This window comes from Punica granatum, chromosome 1 (assembly GCF_007655135.1).
Source record: "Punica granatum isolate Tunisia-2019 chromosome 1, ASM765513v2, whole genome shotgun sequence".
Lineage (NCBI taxonomy): Eukaryota > Viridiplantae > Streptophyta > Magnoliopsida > Myrtales > Lythraceae > Punica > Punica granatum.
In genome coordinates, this window is record NC_045127.1 from 54,181,729 (window position 1) to 54,204,721 (window position 22,993).

General features: G+C 41.4%; 4 protein-coding genes across 6 annotated transcripts; 2 read left to right on the plus strand and 2 right to left on the minus strand.

Moving 5' to 3' along the window:
- The first annotated feature begins 691 nt into the window (after positions 1 to 691).
- Positions 692 to 4,753, plus strand: LOC116210899 (protein FAR1-RELATED SEQUENCE 7-like). Of its 2 annotated transcripts, none has more exons than XM_031545039.1 (2): positions 692 to 990; positions 2,175 to 4,753. In XM_031545039.1, the coding sequence occupies exon 2, from the start codon at positions 2,198 to 2,200 to the stop codon at positions 4,454 to 4,456; it is 2,259 nt and encodes a 752-aa protein (XP_031400899.1). In that variant the 5' UTR covers positions 692 to 990; positions 2,175 to 2,197; the 3' UTR covers positions 4,457 to 4,753. The 2 variants fall into 2 exon arrangements, with proteins under 2 accessions (XP_031400899.1, XP_031400891.1); XM_031545031.1 differs by having other exon boundaries at positions 694 to 990; positions 2,170 to 4,753.
- A 2,687-nt stretch (positions 4,754 to 7,440) lies between these two features.
- Positions 7,441 to 12,003, minus strand: LOC116192933 (glutamine synthetase leaf isozyme, chloroplastic). Its single transcript, XM_031521639.1, has 14 exons — positions 11,824 to 12,003; positions 10,532 to 10,791; positions 10,391 to 10,430; positions 10,193 to 10,296; positions 10,046 to 10,094; positions 9,838 to 9,944; positions 9,527 to 9,614; positions 9,190 to 9,318; positions 9,030 to 9,104; positions 8,859 to 8,912; positions 8,701 to 8,738; positions 8,441 to 8,600; positions 8,300 to 8,360; positions 7,441 to 7,889 (listed from the first exon to the last, which is right to left on the minus strand). The coding sequence occupies exons 2-14, from the start codon at positions 10,783 to 10,785 to the stop codon at positions 7,750 to 7,752; spliced, it is 1,299 nt and encodes a 432-aa protein (XP_031377499.1). The 5' UTR covers positions 10,786 to 10,791; positions 11,824 to 12,003; the 3' UTR covers positions 7,441 to 7,749.
- A 2,390-nt stretch (positions 12,004 to 14,393) lies between these two features.
- LOC116192807 lies at positions 14,394 to 18,933 on the plus strand. Of its 2 annotated transcripts, none has more exons than XM_031521452.1 (13): positions 14,394 to 14,689; positions 15,182 to 15,263; positions 15,422 to 15,525; positions 15,641 to 15,767; positions 15,937 to 16,031; positions 16,331 to 16,454; positions 16,775 to 16,855; positions 17,027 to 17,125; positions 17,286 to 17,447; positions 17,556 to 17,616; positions 17,806 to 17,870; positions 17,955 to 18,134; positions 18,324 to 18,933. In XM_031521452.1, the coding sequence occupies exons 1-13, from the start codon at positions 14,652 to 14,654 to the stop codon at positions 18,744 to 18,746; spliced, it is 1,641 nt and encodes a 546-aa protein (XP_031377312.1). In that variant the 5' UTR covers positions 14,394 to 14,651; the 3' UTR covers positions 18,747 to 18,933. The 2 variants fall into 2 exon arrangements, with proteins under 2 accessions (XP_031377312.1, XP_031377313.1); XM_031521453.1 differs by having other exon boundaries at positions 15,187 to 15,263.
- Positions 18,934 to 19,437: 504 nt separating this feature from the next.
- LOC116193795 lies at positions 19,438 to 22,682 on the minus strand. Its single transcript, XM_031522574.1, has 2 exons — positions 20,158 to 22,682; positions 19,438 to 20,050 (listed from the first exon to the last, which is right to left on the minus strand). Exons 1-2 carry the CDS (start codon positions 22,243 to 22,245, stop codon positions 19,607 to 19,609), a joined length of 2,532 nt encoding a protein of 843 aa, XP_031378434.1. The 5' UTR covers positions 22,246 to 22,682; the 3' UTR covers positions 19,438 to 19,606.
- Between the last annotated feature and the right edge of the window lie 311 nt (positions 22,683 to 22,993).

Below are 22,993 nucleotides of genomic sequence, written 5' to 3' on the forward strand. Positions count from 1 at the left end.
ATAGAAAAAGCGACGTTAGATATATATATATATATATCAAAGCAATACCAGAGCCTCAGGGTTTTCATCTCATGTTCTGATCTAATCTTAAAATACTTTTCTGATGGTTTGATTTCCCATCGAAGTTAGAAAATTCTATTTGCTATTCAAAGAAACATTTTTGTTGAAGTATATTTCGTATTTATATCTTATAATTGAGAAAATGTTCAGTATTTGACGAGAAAAAAAAAAGATTAAATGAATTTCTCGAGAGTATTTTAGGGTGTGTTTGTTTTTTAAAAAATTTTCAACTTAATTCAACTCCATTTATTTTTAATTTAACAATACAATCATTATTTTATTTTATTTTTTATTTTTTTAATCATTCAATTCAATTTTTAATATTAAATTCTCTTAACTATTCATTACTTTTTCACACTTTTTCTCATAATTTAACAATACAGTCATTACAAACTAATTAAAATTAAAATTCAACTCAATTCAATTCTAAATCCAAATGCACTCTTATTTTTATTTTTATTTCAAAAACATTATATTTTCTTGATAATGAAATCTGAGCCGTACACGTAAGATGATCGAGGATAGTAGATAAGAGAAGGTAGAGAAGGGAGGGAGTGGCCTCTGACGTGGCGCAATCTAAGTGGTCGGCGACTGGCTCTGCTTCGTAGGGTCAACCCTACTGTACTAAGCAGCAAAAATCGGGAGAAGGGTCCAACGAAGAACATAGACGAGACGACATCGACATCCCTTCTCCCTCCTTCCTCCTTCCTCCTCTTCAATCCCTTCACAGTCTGAGCAAATCCCACTCCCAAAATTCCGATTCCCCCTGCAACCCTAACCCTCCCCCGCCAAGAATGAGCCCATAATGGGAAGGAAGCGGCGGAGAAAGGGCCCCACCGAAGCCGCAGATCCCGTCAACGTCTTCGGCCGCGTCCTGTCCCCTGACACCGGCAGGGAGTTGGGCTCCGTCCAGTTCGCTGACTTCCGGAGGTGAGGGATTGGAACCCCCATTTCGCTTCTTCGGTTCCTCGCCCCCAACCCCAATTGCCGAAGCTGCAGTTTTGGGGGTTCGGGGTTTCATTCCATTAAGCATGCGGTTCTGTTATTGCTCGATTTGCTCGATTAATTACTTGTCTGAGAACCTCCGGTAGCTCTCCTGTATGTTTTTCGGGTAGTTCGAGTGGTTAATTATCTGTACGATAAGTTTCTAAGTCATCTATTGAGATTATTACGGTTGTGTTATTGCTTCCCTTTTTAGCTTCACACTCCTCCGTCAGTTTGCTCTCTTGCTCTGCTGCTTTAAAGACTCAGTGTTGCTTATGAATGCCCGCACTTGGTCACTACCCGGAATGTGAGAAATGAAACCGCTTGCCATGAAAAATCTGAGTGCTTTCATTTCATTTACTCTGAAATGTACTTAGAAAGGCAAAAGAATTGGTCAGGGATGTGCTTTTTTATGACCAACCATCCTGGAGTGGCTGATTGTATGTTACCATTGGCTTCTTTTGGGTTTCATTACCCATTGGTTTTGCACTTAATTTTTATCATGGTGGGGGCCTTATCGATCGAATGTGCTTGTTCGTCGGATTGAGATTGATAGTAACAGCAAACTGCTTGGGTTTAGGGACTGTCATTCTACCCTGTCATTCTGGTTGATAATTGAACCTGAAGCCGTACACTTTTCCGTTTGATCGAATTCTTGTGTTACTTTTATGACTTTATAATAACTTCCCATCCTATCAACATTGTGTTCTTATATAAGTTGTCTTTGTTGGGTTTTATTTTTCTTTTCCGGGGTAGGACATGGAAGTATTGACTTTAGATGTGACATTTCTCCCTTGATTTTCTGTTCATTTTTTCATTAAAGTGAAATGTATTCATTTAGGAGACTAGTTGAGAAACCAATTTAACTTACTGGCAATGTGGCTGACAAAAGACTACTAAAACATAAAATTTCTCATTGTCATGTGAGATACGACAATTGAATACTTAGGAGAAAACAGAACCCAATTCATTACGTTTTCTTGTTTGAATATAGACTGTTGAAATAGCATTTCTTTTTGGTGAAGATCTTTTCTATAACCCCTTTATGCTGGCAGAAATTTTGTAGGTAGCTAATGTCTTGAAATTTCTTTTGTATACTTAACTGATTTTATTTTGTTTGAACAGTTTAGATATTGATCCAACTAGCGCAGAGATGTCTGGGAAAGTTTATCCCGTGGGTGTGGTATGTACGAGAAATATTATGAATGGAGAAGGTGGAGGAGACGCTGGACTTGAGCCGTTTGTAGGTATGGAGTTTGATTCAGCTGATGATGCTCGTGACTTTTATAACTTGTACGCTGCACGAGTGGGATTTAAAATGAGGATCGGTCAACTTTACCGATCGCGAGTCGATGGATCCGTTTCAAATAGGAGATTTGTGTGCTCGAAGGAGGGGTTCCAGATCAACTCAAGAACTGGCTGCCCAGCTTTCATTAGGGTGAAGAAGTGCGATTCTGGCAAGTGGGTCATCGACCAGTTCGCTAAGGATCACAATCATGAGCTTGAACCTTCTGGTGAGGACCAATCGGTCATATTAGAGGCCAAAACCCCGTTGAGAAACAACCCGATCGTTGATGTGCCTCACAGGCCACGTACTAAGCTGCTAGATGTAGTTAATCCCAAACGTGCGAAAATTGTTCCTGATGTAGGACAGGATAAGATCGAACCATGTATTGGTTTAGAGTTCAATACTGCTAATGAGGCCTACCAGTTTTATAATGTCTTTGCTATGAAGACGGGGTTTAGGGTTCGGATTGGTCAGCTGTTTCGGTCAAAGCTTGATGGGTCAATTACTTCTAGGAGGTTTGTGTGCTCGAAGGAAGGTTTTCAGCACCCATCGAGAGTTGGTTGTGGCGCATTTATGAGGATAAAGAGGCAAGATAATGGGACTTGGGTTGTGGACCGTCATCAGATGCATCATAACCACGAGCTCGAACTTCAAATGGAATCGAGTAGAAGCCTTTCATCGAAGAAACTTGTTGAAGAGATTAATGGAGGATTACTGGATAAGGATGAAACAGTTGTAGCAAGTGCTGTGAGACCAAGGAAAGCACAACATAGGGCAAATAACATAGAGAGTGATTGGTACAATGTGCTTCTCAATTATTTCCAGGGCAAACAAGCTGAGGACACGGGATTTTTCTATGCCTTGGAAATTCAGATGGGCCGCTCCCGCAGTATTTTCTGGGCTGATGGTAGGTCAAGATTTTCGTGCAGCCAATTCGGGGATGCTGTTGTATTTGATACATCCTATAGGAGCGGGGATTATTCCGTACCTTTTGCTACTTTCACCGGCATTAACCATCACAAGCAACCTGTGCTCCTTGGTTGTGCCCTAATTGCTGATGAGTCCAAGGAAACGTTTGCCTGGCTGTTCGAGACATGGGCTCGTGCAATGTCAGGGTGCCGTCCCAAGTCCATAATAGCGGATCAAGACAAGGCCATCCGTGAAGCGATAGCACAAGTATTCCCAGGGACCCATCACCGGTTCTCGGCGTGGCAAATGAAGGCGAAGGAAAATGAGAACTTGGGCTCTTTGAGTGGAAACTTCAAGTACGAGTACGACAGGTGCATCTATCAGAGTCAGACGACTGGTGAGTTTGATTCCGCATGGAACACTCTTCTGCACAAATACAACTTGGTGGGTAACGAGTGGCTGAAGCTTATGTACGAGTACCGTGAGAACTGGGTCCCCCTGTACCTACGTGGGACGTTCTTTGCTGGCATCCCCGTGAACGGGAGTCCTGATGCTTTCTTTGGGGCATTTTTGAGTGCTCAAACTCCACTGAGGGAGTTTGTTCCTAGATACGAACGAGCTCTTGAGCAGCGACGTGAGGAAGAAAGAAAGGAAGACTTCAACTCATTTAACCTCCAGGCATTCTTACAGACTAGCGAACCGGTGGAGGAGCAGTGTAGAAGGCTGTACACCCTTGCAATCTTCAAAGTCTTCCAAAAAGAGATCCTACAGAGCTACGGCTTCCTGGGGTCAAAGATCTATGAGGAAGGGCCAATCTCCAGGTACTTGGTTCGAAGAGGCGGGGCCACGGAGATTGAGAAGCACATTGTGACATTCAACGCATCAGATCTTGAGGCGAGCTGTGGTTGCCAGATGTTCGAATCAGAAGGGGTTCTCTGCAGACATGTCCTGAGGTTGTTCCAGATGTTGGATGTGAGGGAAATACCGTCACGGTACATTCTGCACAGATGGACGAGGAACGCAGAGTATGGAGGAATCGCCCGGGATATTGAGTCAGGAATCAGCTCTCAGGAGCAGCTTAAGGCAATGATGAAGTGGAGCCTCCAGGAAATGGCCTCCAGGTTTGTCGAGTCGGGGATATCGTCCTATGAAAACTACAAGCTCGCATACGAGATTATGAGAGATGGTGGCAGGAAACTCTGCTGGCAAAGGTAAGTGTTCGTTCAAATGTGTGAGCAGCCTCAAAGATAAGATCTTGTGGAAATCGAATCCAGTTCCTGGAAGTCGAAATATGTGAATACTGCAGTCCCTTGGAATTGGCTAATTTATTTCTGTCTTCTTTTTTTTTTTTCCGTTTTTCTGTTTTTCGACTAGAGTTTCTGTTTTTCTTTTTTTCCATATGTAATGGAAGTGCAGTGTATATGGGGATTAAACTTTTTGCCACTTCTCTCCCTTAAATAGTTAATGGGAAATCCTTCTCACTTAATATGGGATTAAGCGTCTTTGAGATCATCTGATGGGGATCATTATAGCTTCAATTATATATATATATAGATATATTGTTGGAAATATGAAAATGCGATTATACATCTCTAGAGTATGCTAAGACATAATTCTCATTTTCGAGAAATGATTCTGCGTCGGATGAGCGATCCTGGGAATCATGAATGTGGGATTAAGTAGAGAGGTCTGGATCAAGCGGAGGTTAATCTCAACCATCAACTATAACACAATAAAATTTGATGATTATAATTGATACAATGACACAAAAGGGTGAGCTCAGACATGATGTATAGACGAGGCATGTTTGAGTCTTGACATAATATAGACCAGATAAGCTTGAATCTCGAATGTGACAGATATATTGGACTCTTTTGGGTCCTAAATGCAATAATACGAGCTTGGATTTGATACCGACTTGACCCCCCTGCGTCGGCATGAGTAAACACATCAACTCGGACACTTTCATCAAACACGGCATCATTCTCCAGCAAATACGTTCGCTCATCAATGCACACTAGCTAGGATTAGTGTTACCTACATATTAGGAAGCCGCCGCGTGATGCCGCTGTCTTTGAAAAGGTTTTCAATCAACAATAACTATTTTACATGATTGAAATGTGAGAAATCTACCAAAAAAAAAAAGAAAAGAAATGTGAGAAAAGATATTAGTAATATTGGAAAGAAAAATATTAACAAATTAATATAGAGTGACTTATTTTAAAATAGATAGAGCATTCTAATTTTGTGATTGTCTTAATTTAATTTAATGAACAGATAAATGTGGAAAAAAAAGAAAAGAAATGAGAAATTTAACGATATTGCTCAAATTTGAAATTTCCAAGAATAGAACTATTGATATATTGCCTTAAGGTTTGAACAATTATGGGTTCCCCTGCAAGAAAATACATTTAACGATTGGCCTTCCCACCCAATCATCAAATGTAATTGATAATTTGATACGTACAGTGCAGAACTGCTATGGACCACATCATCATCCGTGGTTTTGGACCAACTCATATTTTCCATTTCACACGGGACTCGGTTTCTCACACCATACAAAACTGTTAGGAGACACCTAAAAGAATTTCGAGTAAAGTTCTTTATGTATCGGATTGATATGCAGCCGAGTTCCTGCAGCACAATGGACTGCATCTTAGAGCTTCTCATTTCTTGCTTGGTATTCGAATTTTGTTCCAGTAACTAGCTCGGAGCTACGTGCGGGCTAGTTTTTTGGTTTGTGTTACACCTGACCTCGCCTTCGCCTTCTCTAACCCTGCCAGGGAAATGCAGGACAGTTTATAAGGTCATTTTCTTGCATATCTTGACATTGAGTGCATCGGATCTCAAGGCAAGCTGCGGGTGCCAGATCGTGTTTGAACCAGAACGGGGTCCTTGCGAACACGTCCTGAGGTTGTCCGAGATGTTGGACGCGAGGGAATCCCATTATAGCACATTCTACACGGGTGGACGAGGAACGCAGAGCATGGAGGAATTACCCGGGATATATCTCGAGTCGGGAATCAGCTCTCGAGCATTTTGTTTTTCCTCAAACTGACGAAAAGTCTGTTTATTAATGGATTATTTATATTTGAAGATATATTTGAGGTTTTTGTATTATTATATTATATTGAAATTTGCGAGACACATTTCAACAATCATTATGATCATCAATTTTTCCATGAATAAAGTAGATGAGTTGACGAATTGATCAGCAATGCATCCCACTTTGTGCCGGAGAAAGCTCAAACTTCAGCTATTTCTCCGAAGTAGAAAACCTCGTGAAAGGGAGATACTGTTTGGTAGGTTAGACCCCGCTCCTCTGATCTGAATCCTAACTGTTTTACATAATTAGTTGGGTCCACCACATCATTTTTCTTCAAAAATACTGCAGTGAACAAGAATAATGAAATAGAACATACAGCATCGGCATCGACCACTTAGAAATGGAATAATAGAAAGTGAAGGAATTTGTTCGGTTATTAATCAGAAAAGACCTGCAGCACGATATTCAGCGTGATATATATACTCTTGAGGCTTGGACGACGACAACCGAATTTCAAATTTTCTGCATCGAAGAGCTTCTCATTTCTTGCTTGGTACTCTCGAATTCATTCCAGCCACTGGCATCCGAGTAGGGACCAGTTTTTGTTCGTCTTCCAGCTGATCTCACATTCACTAACTCTGCCAAGCAAAAGCAGGACGGTTTATAAACAGGAGATATTCCCGAAACTGCAAGCGGTTCATTTTCTTGTACTGAACACGGGGAGTTCTACTTCCTTGAGAACTTTGAGACTCGGATCAATTTCTGTCTGAGTAGTAGTTTTTACTTTCACAAGGTGCGTATACGAATACCTCGGGACCAAAGATATATTCGTCAAGCTGTACAGGGCAACTCGCCTGTGTGTCCCTCAGAGCCACATGCATGATTCTGTTCCCATTAAAGGCGGTAAAGCAGTTGTGGATTTTCTTTTAGTTTTTCAGCAATCAATTACTAGCCACAGTTCAAGAATATCAGTAACAACAGAGCAACCTTAGTTTTGTAAATGAAGCCGGATTAATATTAAGAACATATACATAACATGCTGGAATATCGTCACATGAAGACTACAAGCTTGCATAAGAGATTTTGGGAGATGGCATAATGTTAGACCAGTCAAATTCTCGAACATAATACCACGGACTTGATTGGATCCTGATAATAAAAATTGAGCTTGGACATGTTATGGACTTGAAAGTGAAGCGAGTGAAGGAATTCTTCCAAGAAAATACAATCCCAGAGCAGAAAAGTTCCAGCATTCATTAACGGAGCAAACTTCGAAATAAAAGTTCGACAAATAGTTTCCAAGGCTAAGGATCTCTTTGGGACCTTTATTTACACGGGGATCGATTTCTTTTCTAAAATAATCTCTCTGGAAAGGAAAGGTGAAATGCCACCCAGAAGCAGCTGATCGGCTTTTAGGTCACCTTCAGCAGTTTCTTATCACCTGCCGACATGGTTTTGTTTTTCACACCTTGAGAGCAAGCTTCTGAGCAGCGAGAGCCTCTGCCTCGAGAGTCGGCTCCCACAGAATTGTAGTTTCAGCGAGTAGTGAGGTCACAACATATGGGTCCATGTTTGAAGCGGGACGCCTGTCTTCCAAGTAACCTGACACGAATTATTGCATGATGAGTATCAGTGAAGAAGATGAAAGGTAACTAATTTCAGGAATTTCAAAGTACAGAAGAGTTTCGAATGAATTGGCCTTCTTTCGGTGTGAATCATGATATCCGGAAACCCAATGGGTCTCGACTAATCCAGTCGAGCCGGGTCGGCCCTATAAGAGACAAAGCTCTCCCAATCAAGATTTTTTTTTCCATTCACAGTACTCGAACTCAAGGCCTTACTTAAGAAAAATAAGCGTCGAACAGCATAAACCAATCATTGGTGAATGAATTGGCCTTCTTTAAGTAAGAAACAATTGTACACAAAATCTAGTGTAGGAGGACGACTTCATATGACCGAAATATTTGTTGAGAAAAATCTGCTTGTAGTTCACTTTCACGAGATGTTTTTACCTTTGCCTTGCTTCTCGGTGTCACGGCCCACACGGATCGAGCAGCCACGATTGGCAACTCCCTGAAAGATGCAATTTGCATAGTTATTTTACTATCCCAAAATCACTACATCTTTCTCAGATATTTCCTTTTCGGACGTACCCATGAGAATGTGTTGATGTTGGCGGTTTCATGTTTTCCCGTCAACCTCCTCTCATTCCCTTCTCCATACGCACTAATGTGCTCCTGGTGTCGCAGCGACAAGTTCAGGATTGCCTTCTTGATCACTTCAAATCCTCCCTCTTCCCTCATGCTCTTTGTACTGCAAATAGAACAACATCCCGGTTACATAGATAAAAACTCTCATCTGTAGTCCATTAAAGTTGCAAACACAAAAAATTATGAAAGAAGTCGGTAAGAACCTGTAATTGGTGTGGCATCCCGCACCATTCCAGTCACCCTGCCAAAAAGAATAAGAGATCAAACTAGATCTTGTAATCTAGTGTCCAACCGCTTCAAAATGAAGGAAATGTCAAGGAATGGGACCCAAAAAAACCAATGTAATAGCAGCACAAATCACCTCAATTGGTTTCGGGTCAAGGGTGAGTACAACACCAATTTGCTCAGTTATTCTCTGTTGCAAACATGAAACATACCTTAAGAATGAATACATCATATGAGAATGCACATAAATTATATTGCCAGCAGTGGAAACTTTGAAGTGAAGAAAATAAAAACAAAGATAAATTACCTCGAGGATGTATCTTGAACACCAGATATGGTCTGCAGCTTCGATCCCGACACTCGGACCTACTTGGTACTCCCACTGCATAGCAAAACTCAAATAATCAGCAAGTGTATGTTCAAACTTATCGAGGCACTTCTCTTAGCAAGAGTAAAAAGTATGGTACCTGCCCAGGCATGACTTCACCGTTTGTCCCACTGATGTTAATCCCAGCATACAAGCAAGCCTTGTAGTGAGCATCGGAAATGTCCCTTCCGAACGACTTGTCAGCTCCCACACCACAGTAGTATGGACCCTAGAGATAGGATAAATTGATCTAATCATGAAATCTGTATGAGGGACTAGGGCTGCTCTTGACTTGCATCATTATACAAGCAGGGTCGATTCATGCTTTATATGTCGATTCTGCTCTGAGGCATTTCCTTTCGTCTATAATAAACCAAGCAGGGTCTAAATTCAATGAATGACTTATCCATCACAGAGAGACTGAGTGCGTCTTTCACCTGTGGGCCAGGATATCCTCCGACCGGCCAACCCAGTGGCCACTTCACATTTGTCTGAAGCAAAGTGTACTCCTGCTCAATCCCATACCTGATTTGAAAGATAACCAAATATAAATACATATCCAATCCATTTTGAACTGTGTGTCTCGGATCGGAATCCATGAGAAAATTCATGTACATAGCCTGATACCACCTTTCGTATGAAGGAATGGAGTAACTATTCCAACATGGAATCTTGGCATTTTACACAGACATCATTGAGTAACGAAGAAATGAGAAGCAAACAATTACGACACCAAATTGAGACCCACCATGGAACTTCATTAATGACCTTCTGGCTGCTGAAGATTTCAGCAGCCCTGGCACGTTTGTTGGTCGGAATGGGCTCCCCGGCTGGCGTGTAAGAATCACAGATAACCTGCACGTAAATTATGATCCATGAATTCCAGACTATAGCTTGTGCAACAAGCAATCTGTTTTGAATGTTGAAATTTCAGCTACTGTGCTCCAGATGCTTACTAAGATATTATTGCCACCCCGGAAAGGATCCTTGAAAATCGCCTGAGGGCTGCAGGAAAAAAGAATAGTAATTTCGATAAATAACATGAGCCCAAGTACATCGGCAACCGACCAAAAAGAATTTCTCGAAGTCTCAAACTATCTTACTAGAGGATGACTTCACTGTCCTCTCCCGGTGCTTGTCCAGTGCTCGATCCATCATAGTTCCATTTCGGAAGCTCGGACGGATGCTCAACAGGCTTGGAAATAGTCTGATTCCCCGAAAAGATAGAAAAGGTTAAAGTAATAAATATAGCCTATGAGAAAATAAAACATCAAAACCGTATGATCATCACAATATCATACCCTCGACTTGCTACGCAGATCAGTTCCCGACCCTCCGATCCTTCCTCAAAAAATAACTTTACATCAGCTGTGCAGAAAGATAAATGGCAATATCACGTGAAATAAGTTGAATAGAGAGAGAATGAAATAACCAACACGTACCAAATGTACTCGGCGATAATTTTGTCTGTATACGGAGTGACATCCAAGTTAAGCAGGTCCTCAAGGCGGTTGATTGTGTTATTTTCAGCCTTCAATGCAAATACCCGGAACTTGGAGGAGCTCTTCAAATTTCCACTCTTTTTCTGCCTCAACATGAGGGACCTCCATGTCTTTGCTGCCATAGGACTTGCATTCACCGGGTTCTTGGCAATTCTCAGCTGGCATTGGGTGATGGGTGCCAAAATCTGAGCCATTTTCACCTGCTCCAAAAAATGAATATCATGTGTGATATAAAATAATAAATAAGCAAAGGCAGAAAGGAAACTCATACCTCAATATGAACATCTATTGATGAACAAAATAAATAAACCATCGGAATAGAATATTTAAATACCGCATTTGTTTCTCCATTTGTACTAACAACCGGAAACAGGGCAACTGCTGCAATGTAAAATAGTAACTAACGAGAAATTGCAGGTTATTCAATTAACTGAAGCTCATGCTTCTCTGACCACTCCTTTTGCAGATACATGGAAATTCCGAGCAGCAGAAGTAACAAAATCCACTCCCTTTTTCTCTTCTGAGGAGAATCCCAAGATTGGCATTTTACACACGCTCGATATGGTTTGCAAATGTTTCTTGGTGCAGATATATACAATTGACATGTATCTTTCGAATCAATTCCGAGATTTTCCTGGAATATGAAGGGGGAAGTATCTCCTGCGACTCGGCAGTTAATGAAGACGCTGAACTCATGTTTTGTCACTTAATCCACGGAAATCTATTTTCTAGTACGTAGAAAGAATCACACTTGGAAGAACTTATCCACTTGGCAAAGGCAGATGCTCTGGTCTGACTTCCATGAAGAAAAAGGACGAGATGGAAACACAGGTTGGATTCCGTAACGTGATTCTGGATACCTCAAAGGCCCGAATCCATTCAACTGACACAATGCGGATCCTATCAAGTCTCCGACTACCAACAGTCAACACTATTGAAAAGGCTTTGACTTTTTAATCAGATCATCGAAAAAATTTCCGTTTTGACCGAGTATCAGCAGCAGGATGATTTTCCATTCAGTGTCAAGCATGTATTTTACTATTATTATCAGGAAAACATGATCATGAAGCTTCAAATGGCGCATTGGTTCCATGTAACAACTGGAACGATGAACCCCATTGAAATGTTGACTTTTTCAATCGGAACATGGGAAAGTTCTGATTTTGACCAAAAATCACCATAATCCAGAAGGAAATGAAGCTCAAGAACACTAATTTTCACAGTGAACTGACCTCGGAGACTGCAGAAAATGGCTGTGCAGGAGCAAGAAGACGGTGAGCTTTTTCTCAGAGAAAAGCAGAGAGGGAGAGAGAGTGTGCAAATGGAATGTTTGGGTTTTGCGGAAGGGGGCTTTCTTATTCTGTGAAAGATGGGATTGGTGTTGGTGGCTTTTGCTGAGCAGATAGGGGTAATGGCATTGAGTGGAGGACAATAGTTTCTGGTCTCTTAGGAAGCCCCAAAAGAGGCCTTGACCGACCATGGAAATGTAACAACAAACAACAGATAAGATTTTTTTTTCCCCCCTTCTTGAGGTCTTTGTTTTTGTTGCTTCTCCCCACACACCAAGCACTCATCAGAGCAGGCAGGCCTGCCTGAGATCCCAAATTTTATAATGGGAATCGCATATATTATCTAATCGTAGATTCTTGTCAATCTCAATGCTGCTGCACTAGGCTGCAATATAATAAGCTCTAGAGGCAGAGAAATCAAAAACATGACGAGATCAATGATTTTTTTACTTTTGCAGTTCAGTCATTGGACTTATGGTTTCCTACAATCTTTTCCTGATGGATGGGTCTTGTTTAAAATCAGTATTGCTGCTCTCATTCATCAGATTCTCAAGGCAAATGCAGAAACATGGCCATAGCATCACAGGAGTTTAGTTATAAGAGAACTTTTTGCTTTCTAAAGCCGGGCACGGGCGATAGTTATGTGGTTATCACTTATCGCGGTGAAGTCGGGATGACATTTACAGTACTTAAACAAGAATTTCCGATGAAGAGAGGACGCTGCATCGCGACATTCCAAACAGTAACACATGAGTCATGTGTTCTTCTTTCCTTAATAATTACGAGACCAATCACATAGAGAGAGAGAGAGGGACGCTTTTGTATTTGCCCTTTATCTGTGCCTTTTGTCTGGGGACCACATTGGATGATGATGAAGATGATCGAAAGAAAGTCCATATGGAATTGCTCAGATCCACATAGTGAACTCCCACTTCTGGCCGTTAATTTTGGATCCAGAGGCTCAGTAATCTTTTTCTTTTTCTATTTCCATGTGTTTTTGCCAATTGCATAAGTTCCAACTTGCATGCATGCAGTAGGCTCGAACTCTGAACTGCCTGCCGCACGATTAGTTATACCTTGCTTGCCATTTCGAGGTAACAGATAAATTTTGGCACAAATCTGTATTTTAACTAATTTTTAAATAAATAAATTTCTCTTGAATCATCATTAGATCATATCGAATACAAGATCTCACATGAATCATTTTATCATCGAATATGAACATTCTTAAAGTTTTTTGGGTACTGATCGAATCATTACGAGCAAAGAGACCGTGAATTACATATCAAAGATTGGGATGGCTTATCACGTAAGTTAAGTTCCTCGAAAGTTTTTTTGTTTTTTTTTTTTTGCCAAATATAATCCGAAAATTGAATCCTTGAACCCTTTTGGGAGTGATATATGTATATTTAATTTAATAAAATTAATCAAAAATTAGATTAGATTATAGTTTTTTAGTTTTGCCATTTTGCTCTAGCTGAGATAGTAATACTATTATACCCAGCAAAAAGAGATGGTTATTATTACTAGCCGAGGTAGTTATTAATGTGATGTACAAGGTTCAGCTTATCGTGTATATCATGTGTATTCAGCTTATCGTGTATCGTGTATCTTTTTATATCGATTGATAGGGATGCAAAAAAAAATTCATACTTCAGCGGTTACTCAAACTTAAATCGTTACATAAAATCTGAATACGATTTGGATATCTTTCGGAGGTCAGGTAACAAAGGAAGTTATCATTTTTCTTTCAACTTTGTTCAAGAAAGAGTGTGAATATTTATCGTAGCGTCTCAGTTAAAGATACGATATGAAATTTTACAAATTAAAAATATGGAAGAATGGGATTAATAGTCGGTGAAGTAAAGTGAAACGAAAATACCAGAAAGATGAGATGTCACATCAACAGGTTTGTTATGTAATGTAGGCAATTAGTCAATGTCATGACATTATAATAACTTTTTAATAATAATTTTCATTGATCCGATGCTGTTTCTTTTGCAATAATCAATAGTTGTTCTACCACATTAATCCTGTGATGGTTGCGTTCTCATGAAATTCGAGTTCTCATAAGTCATAACTTCGGCAACTCCTTAAGACTCTTGTAGGCTTATGATATTACGACCGTATATTGGGTCGGATTGATCTCATTATAACAACTGCAAGCTCAGAGTTGACCTGATCTTAGGCCAATAATCTTTTGCCTAATCCGATAAGATTGTGACGGTAAACAGATATTGTTACGCGATTGTTGTTTTATTTACAACAAAATCATGTTTACATTGGATCATGATGAAAATTAATTAGCACTATATAGCCTATATTGTTTATATATCAATTTAATTTAATTTAAGTTTATTATTTGCATATTCATTCATAGGAGTCAACCCGACTCAGCATCTGACCTGGAGCCCATCTAGGCCCAATGTCATTGGAGCCGTGCCGGGCATTTTTGGCCGTCGCTCTACTATGATCTGTTCATGCACGTACAGGCTGGCGTCAACGTTTTTCTCCCCCACGCGCTACCGCCAAAAATGAAAGAAGAAAACCCCCCAAAAAAAAAAAGGGTAAAAAAACTGAAAAATTCTTTTTCCCGGTTGGTGGTTGAGTTCAAGGAAACGAAGAAGGCGTCGCCGGAAAAGTAACGACGGAATAAGAATCCTATCGGACGACCGCCGGGCTCCTTCCACTCCTCCTGCGTCTTCTCAACGTCAAAAGGGAAAAGGGTATAAGATCAGCTCCGCCTTGAGAGGATTGCCAGTTTGAATCAAATGGAGCAGCTGGTCAACTTCATTATTCGGCCTCCCAGGTAATGAAATCCACCCCTGCCGTTGAATCCCGTTGAAATTCCACTTGGGTGGAGGAAAGAGCAGAAGTTGGTGCTCTGAGTCTCATTGGGTTTTGCTTTATGAGATGCAATAATCGGAATTTTCACCGTTTAATCTAATTTCAGCTGTTGGAATTATTTGGGAGGAGATATCATTTCTCGGGGTCTGATAAAGTTGAGATCTTGGGTTTGGAGATTCGAGTCATCAGATTCAGAAAGACAATTTCTGTCAATTCTGTGTTTGAAGTGATAAGCTAGATTTGAGAAATGAATGATCATGAGAATTCTTGATGCTATAAATCTCATTTCCGGAAAACAGCTCTTTGTCTTTTCAATCTTAATTACATCTAAAGTTGCTCGAGATCGCATTTGTTATTGAGATAGAAGAACATCTTCAGAGTACATATATTGGCGGATTTGCTTCCAATCTATAGCTTTAATCTGATTACAAATACATTTGTTGCTGGGTTGCAGAGCAGAATACAATCCCAAATATGATCTGTTAGATCAAGAGTTCATGCTGAAGGGCAGGTTGTATCAAAGGAAGGACGTGGAGGTATATTGTCCATGCATTGTGGTGCTTGCTTTCTGCTGGATTTATGTTCTTTTACCATCCATAGATCTCAAATCTTGTTCTGACTGGAAGTTTTTACTGTTAAAGATACCTTTGTCGTCAAATGCCTTTATGGGTAATTTCTGCCCACCATTGTGCAGGTTAAAAACAGTAGAGGAGATGTCCTCCAGTGCAGTCATTACATGCCCGCTGTATGTCCTGAGGGAAAGCCTTTGCCATGTGTAATATATTGCCACGGAAATAGGTCGATTCTCCTGATTCATGTTAAAGAACCAAGAAAGATAACAAAAGATCCATGTATATCCTCAGATTTTTGCGCGTCATCAGGATTCTGACTGGTCTCCTTGTCTTCATAGCAGTGGTTGCAGAGTCGATGCCAGTGAAACTGCAATTGTCTTGCTTCCTTCAAACATTACTGTTTTTGCCGTTGATTTTTCTGGATCTGGACTTTCTGAAGGAGAATATGTCAGTTTAGGGTGGTTTGAGGTAAGTAGTTATTCAATCCAAGAGAGTATTTATTTATTTATTTTTTCGAAGAGCCCATATTGAGAAATAAAGTGGAACATTAAATTCTGGCATTCAGTCTTCTCTTTGTGCTTCGTTAGTCACCCGAGGCTATCCTTCACTTCTAATATGTCCACCTTATGCTTTTCAGAAGGATGACTTAAAGGCCGCGGTTGAATATTTGCGGGCTGACGGTAACGTTTCTCTCATTGGCTTGTGGGGCCGTTCAATGGGTGCTGTCACAAGGTTCTCTCTTATCAGTCACTCATTCTTTGTGTTCCTGGACTAGCTTCCTAGGATGTTGTTCATACTTAAGATTTGCGACCTTGTCTGCTGTTTTCTAGTACTCGAATTTTAGATTTGTTCTTGTTCAGTGACTACTTGAACTGATTGTATTTTATGAAGTCTTTCTATGCCTGACTACCTCCTATTTCAATGGTTTAGAGAATACCAAGCTTCTTGCCGCGATCATTATAATGTTATGGGGAATTAATCTCTTTGAAAGCATGCCACTATTGATAACCTGCGATATTTGTTTGTCACAGCTTAATGTATGGAGCTGAGGATCCTTCAATCGCAGGAATGGTTCTAGACAGTCCTTTCTCCGATTTGATGGAGTTAATGATGGAATTAGCGGACACACAATCATTTCGCTTGCCTAAATTCACTGTAAGTCCAATTATCAATTTTCCCTTTATTTACAATGTTAGATAACTGAGGCCAAACTAGAGGTTCATGCATTAGATAAAAATTATAGAGAGACTGTGTCTATGTCAATATGATTGGAAGCTCGCTTAATCATTTATCGGTCCTCTGTTCATACGATATTTTTGAGAAATTTTTCAGTTGTCTTGAACATGCTCATTGTTCTTCTTATGGTTTAATTAAGGTCATTTCTTTTGCTTTGTGTGCTCCTGCTTTTTCCCAACTCTATGAATTTTTTCTTTTGAGCTGCCATCATTTCAATTATCTCGTCTGACTCATCTCAGGTTAAGCTTGCAATTCAATACATGCGCCGGGCAATACAGAAAAAGGCAAAGTTTGATATTGCGGAGCTCAACACCATCAAGGTTGAAATATTATTCTCTCTCACTTCTCTCATGGGTTGTCCTTCTCATTCTACATGGATCAATATGACAAAACTTGTGAACATGCACGGAATGAGCAGTCATATGCCTTGGCTTTTGCCTCAATTTGATATGCTTCTTTTTCTGTTTACCAAACTTGTCCCTTTTGTGTAGGTTGCCAAGTCCTGCTTTGTACCAGCACTATTTGGCCATGCAACTGATGATGATTTCATACGTCCTCATCACTCGGATCGTATATTCGAAGCTTACATGGTCAGTTTTCCTATTAACCTGAATTAGAGATCTTCATTCAGATGTAACATATATGTTTCTCTCATTGGAACCGAACGAGTTTTATCGCCAATAGTTAACTGATTGCAACATCAGATAATAATATTAATGTAACTTTTTGTGTGACTATGTTCTTTTTCAGGGAGATAAGAACATCATCAAATTCGAGGGAGACCACAATTCTCCACGTCCACAGTTCTACTTTGATTCAATTAACATATTCTTCCACAACGTTCTGCAGCCTCCAGATGATGAGGGGGCAGGACCCATTGGAGGCAATCCTCAGGACGATTACTTTGGTAAGGTAAATCAAACTGCAAAGCAATCAGAGTAATTAGAGGATTATCTGGTTATATCAGATTTGTGAGACATACTGTGTCCTTAAACGAAGTCAATTTACTCACCTTCTCAGATAGGTTGGAGCAATTTGCAGGAAGTAGGTTATACTCATGCACCATCAACTGTAGCTGCAGGCAAGATTCCGATACCTCTATAACTTTGCATTCTGGGTGTTTAGTTTTCGTCTCCTTTTGGCATAGTTTCGGGAATCATGTCCGGCATAAAATGCTAGTGTTACCTTCCTGGTCCAACTGGGCAGTCTAGTCTTCCCTTAATTATGCTCTTTGATTAATGTTCTTTCTGGTGAATAATCTTCATTTCAGCCACCAGTAGCATGAGGAATATCCCTGGGCAACCAAGTTTTAGACAATCTTCCAGTGGAACAGAGGTCTGTATCAGTTTGTATACTCAGGAAATGCTCGATTACTGTTTAATAGTCTTCCTGAAACTGGATTGAATTGTTTGGTCACAGGACAAGGAAGTTGAGGGTGAGAATCCTCATGCATCTTCCTCTGGAATGATCGAGTTTGAGCCGTCCGGTGGTCAGTCTTATGACCCTCATGACACGACTTCAGCTTGCAATGACCAATATCTGGAGTATCAACTTGATGACTTGACAGGTTTCCCGTGCAGTGCCGAGGAGGAAGAAAAGGTGCTTTACAGTTTACAATATATTCACTTTTATGTTGCAGTTCACAAGTTTAATGATCTAATATGTCTGATCGACTTAGGTTGAATTTATTTCCAATTTAGTGAACAGTTTTCCAAAAACAAACATGACCACAATTTTTTTCCCCCTTTTATCGCTTTTTATCGACTGTTCTGTTGAAAATATCTACAGATGATTATGGCAGCTGTTCTCGAGTCACTGAAGGACATGGAAATGAGACATCCAAGCGATAATGAACCAATTCCCGATACCATCGGCAACTGTAGTGAATCATCACAGAAAGAAGACATAGACACTTCCTCCACTTCAGAGCATGCTGAAGATTCAATCGTAGAACCCGCTTCCACTTTGATAGGAACCTCCCACAATCTCACCACTGAGACAAATAACCCATCTCCTGACACAAGTTCATCATCCAATGGACCTTCTTCAGGCCCTCCTCCTCCTCCTGTGCTGGAAGCAGGAAGCAAAGAGGCTTCTGATGTTTCAGGAGACACAAAGGCTTCATCGACAGAAGAAAAGGATCCCGTGGGCAATGGCGTGGATGGGTTGATCCGCCGTTGGGATTTCAATTTATTCAAGAACAGTCGGTGAAAATAGGAGATATGAAAGTGCAAATGTAGTACGGTTCAGCAGTCAATTCGGGACAAACATTTTTCATCTGTGTTATGTAACTAGTGTCATTGTTGTAGGCGTGTAAAATGATTCAAATAAATAGAAGCAGTGACTGTAACATTCCAGAATCAAAAGTAATGGCAGTGTTGTGGATCGATAATTTCAATGAGTATATATTTATAATTATTTTGTTTTGAAAAATTTTCACTTTTTAGAATTACTTTATTTTTAAAAATTAGGGGGAAAAAAAGGATTGTCGAAGGCCTTATTAAACATTTTGCAAAACTTTATGACCTTATTCTTAAAATGCTAAATATTATGAGCCTAAAGAGCAATATGGTGAAAGGTTGCAGCTCGATCTGCTACTTTTCCACTTAAGAAAATAATAAAGGACTCCAATCCAAAACAAGAACTAACTCAAAATCATTTGAAAAAGTGCATTCCTACGACATCTCGTAATCCTTCTCCTCCGTCGTGATTGGGGAGGACAAATATATCTTCTTATTTCTATGAAACACGAATATATTTAATTTATTGTCTGAAACTAATTCCGTTCAACCGGGAGAGCAAAAGGGATTTCGGTCTTGCTACAAATTTGGTGACCATATGAATTACGCCAACTTCGGTCTAGTACATAAATAATGCAATGCTTTTACGAACAGGTTGTTTCTTCCAATTGATCAGCTGCTCTTTTATTCTCTTCAACTTATTCCAAAAAATCAAACAAATAAACAATTAAGTTCATAAATTACTACATAAATAAATTTAGAAAGAGAGAAAAAGAAGAATAATCTGTGATGTCTGTGCTCAGACAAATATTTACAAACTTGACAGAGTCATTAGTATCCTTGTTCATCTGTTTGTGTCTGCAGAAGCTTTTGAGCAGTTTCAACCAGCGAATGGATCGTAGTGCCGTGGCGACTCAGCCCAACCGTTCCTGAGAAGATGTTGAAGCTCTCCAGCTCCGATGTTGTCTCCAGAATGCCTTCGAGCTCCATCTCCAATCCCAAGCTCTCAAAAATCTTCACGTTCGCTGCCTCGTGCCTCATCATCCAAATTGCGAGTTCTATTGCAAACCTCCTCATCCTCGGAACCTTAATGTGCGGGTCCCGGTACTTCCTCAGGATCTCTACCAATGCCTCGGCAAGCTCTGTCTCTTCAATGCCGGCTTGCTCAAACACACGTCTCGATTCTCGCACCGTCATGAACCGGAAAACTTGAGATGCTAACCCAAGCATTACTTCCTGCAACTTCTTTTCTTCTGACATAATTGCCTTGAGAACCTGAACAAAAATCGGGATCAGTTATAATCGAGTTCGACTGTACTCTATTGAATTCTATCAGAACATATCGAAATGAATTTATTCCGAACTGGTTTCAATATACTTACTGTCGGAGCAGCAGCCTTGACACCCCTTAATTGGTCGAACGAGTCGTCTCCACTGTAAGTGCACAGATTCCTCAAAATCCTTGCTGCATTAATCCGAAGTACGCGAATCTCCAATGCTCCCACGAGCTCAGGGAGCACCTTCAGCTTCAAAATACGGTGACAGTTCACTTTACTCTCGAGTGCCAGCATAGCTAGAGCTTCACCGGCTGCGATCCTCACATGATTCTGATTCTCAGGGGTCTCTCCCTTGAAGAAAATGTTAAACAGTTCCTTCAGAACCCCACCAGTTCCCCCGATCCTCTCACTTGCATCCTCTTCTAATGCTAAGCTCGTTAAGATCTCGATTCCAAGTTTCTGCAGCGTTGGGTGCCTCTCCCCGTGCCTCAGGATATCCCGGATATTACTAATTGTGAAGACAATCTCTGATATCTCCTTCCTCAGCTGTTTCCCTGTGGTTCCTGTCGTGCTCACGAGCATCTTCAGGAGTTGCAGGGACCTCTTAACGGTCAGAATCTGTGTTTCAGTGACATTCCGATCCTTCAGCAGCCTCTCCCCTATGTGGGTGAAGTCGATTATTTTTGGCAAGAGCCCTCTCGTGTTCCCAATCTTCCCGCAGTTATCATGGTCACGTGCGAGCTTCTTTAGGATAAGAAGACCTAAGTGGTTGAATGTCCAGAATCCATAATTCTCGCGGTCGAAAATGATCGTCTTCTCCCTGATCTCATCAGACGCCCCGCCAGAGCTCCTGTTCGTCTGAAGCAATGAAGATATTGACTCCATAGCTCCGGGAATTCCGGCGACCCGGAGAGAATTCTGCTTCTTGCCTGCCAATTTCGCCAAAATCTCTGCAGTGTTCCTCCGGATCTCTTCCTGTTGCGGATCCTTCCAATTCAACATCTCAACCAATCTCTCGATCACAGTGATGTTTGTGCCGATCTTCTGAAGGGTGTCCTCAGAGAACCTCTCATTCACCACGAACTGCCAGAGAATCCTAATTCCAATGAGCTGCTCGTCAGGAGAATTCGAACCCAACAGCTCTGTGGAGAAACTGATCATGTCCATATCCAGGCCTTCAAAGATGCTCCCATTGACACACCTCGAGTAGGAATCATAGAAGAACCTCCGAATGGAGACCAAACCCGAGCTTCCAAGCTCGCACTCATTGTTCACCCTCTCAAGCAGCTTACAGTGGCTGACCTTCCACTCCCAGTAGGCCTTTTCCATGAGGAAGAGTAGAGCTTCCGCCAAAGCAAGGGCGTAGAAGATGATGAGAGCGGATTTCCGGTTCCTCTTGTCGGTGTCTCCTTTTGCAATCTCACCATAATTGTGCCTTATGAGCTTCATCAGGGACAGAACTACGCAGGCTGTTGCGGACAGGAGCTGGAGCCAGTACAGAAGCTTGCTGACATTCCGAGACAGGAAGAACCACTGTCCATACGGAAGGAGCGGCACATCAGAGCTCGTCCAAGTCCGTGTGGGCTTCCTCCTCGGGCCAGATGGTGCACCCTCCCGATGATTCTCTGCTATTTCCCGGCTCTTCCAGGAAATGGGCCGAAAGGCAGCCCTCACGGCTTCCAGGATATGGCAGGAGCTCGATCTTATGGCCCGGAAGCTGCTGATTCCAGCATTGGTGATTGACCAAGTGGCCTGGTGCTGCCACTCGAGCTCGTGGCTCCGGCTGAAGATCCTTGTCCCCTCGATCAGGAGTATTATGGTGATGAACCAGAAGTCGGTCTTGTCCAAGGTTATCGCGAAGCCGCCAAGGAGGACCACGGTGGCCCAGATGAACCCGAGGGTTCCAAGCCCAGTGGCAGCCTTCTCGAACACAGCGAGCCTCAGGGCGAACAGGGTCAGCTTCTTCTCTGGGGCTCGGATAGGTTGGCAGGACGAGGAAGGCAGCCTTGGGGAGGGTGAGACCGAATTGTTGGTGTTGCTGCTGTCCCTCTTCTCGATCCCACTGTACTGAGGCTCGAAGATCGTGGGGCCCGTTCCGGAGCTGCCTGCAGCCTCGCTCATTCGCCGGAGTTCGGAGATCGGCAGGTGAACGCTCCCGCTCCCCTCACTCTCCACGGAATTCCGACGATCCATATTGTCTTTTTTATCTACACCAACTGATTCCGTCAAAGGAATTGACAATTGAATCGAATTGAACTAAGACGAACTGAATCTACGATCTTTGCTTGTTGGCTGTTGTTTAGATGTTGACGGAGAAGAGACACTTATATATAAAGAAGAAGGGAGAGGGCAGAAGAGTGGAAATGGATGGGATTATAGGGCACGTTTTGTTATGCGGAGATGTGGAGGGAATTTGAAGTGTAACGGAAAGTTCTTTCTTTCCATTTCCTTCCAATTTTTCCTAGCAAAGTCATCCATCTGCTCTTCGCTTCCCTTTAAACTTGGGCAGCACTTCTCTTCCATTTCCCTCCCTAGGTCGCGGGATCCACCAATCGTGCTTGCGTGTCATGAGCCGGGTGAAATCCGGGATGATATGAATAGTTCGGATGAGAACTCCTAAATCGCCCCCAAAGAGTATCGATATAATCATTTTTAAATGAATTATATGATATGAGACGGTGGCTCATTCCATAAGTGTATGGAATTGTTTAATAGACTAACCCGATAAAACTCCCTTCTGGAATCTCTATCCGAAGTTCGCTTTGGGCCATTGAATGTGTGTTTTTGATTCCTAAGCAAAGACTCTAAAAGCCTCGTTTACTTTCTAGTCTTTCCCGAAAGCGGGAAAGCAATTTCTATCGACGGTGTTGTGTCGTTCGCTTTATGGAAAAGGAAGAAAAAGGAATGAAAGTTACAGGGACATCACGATTGCATTTCTTCC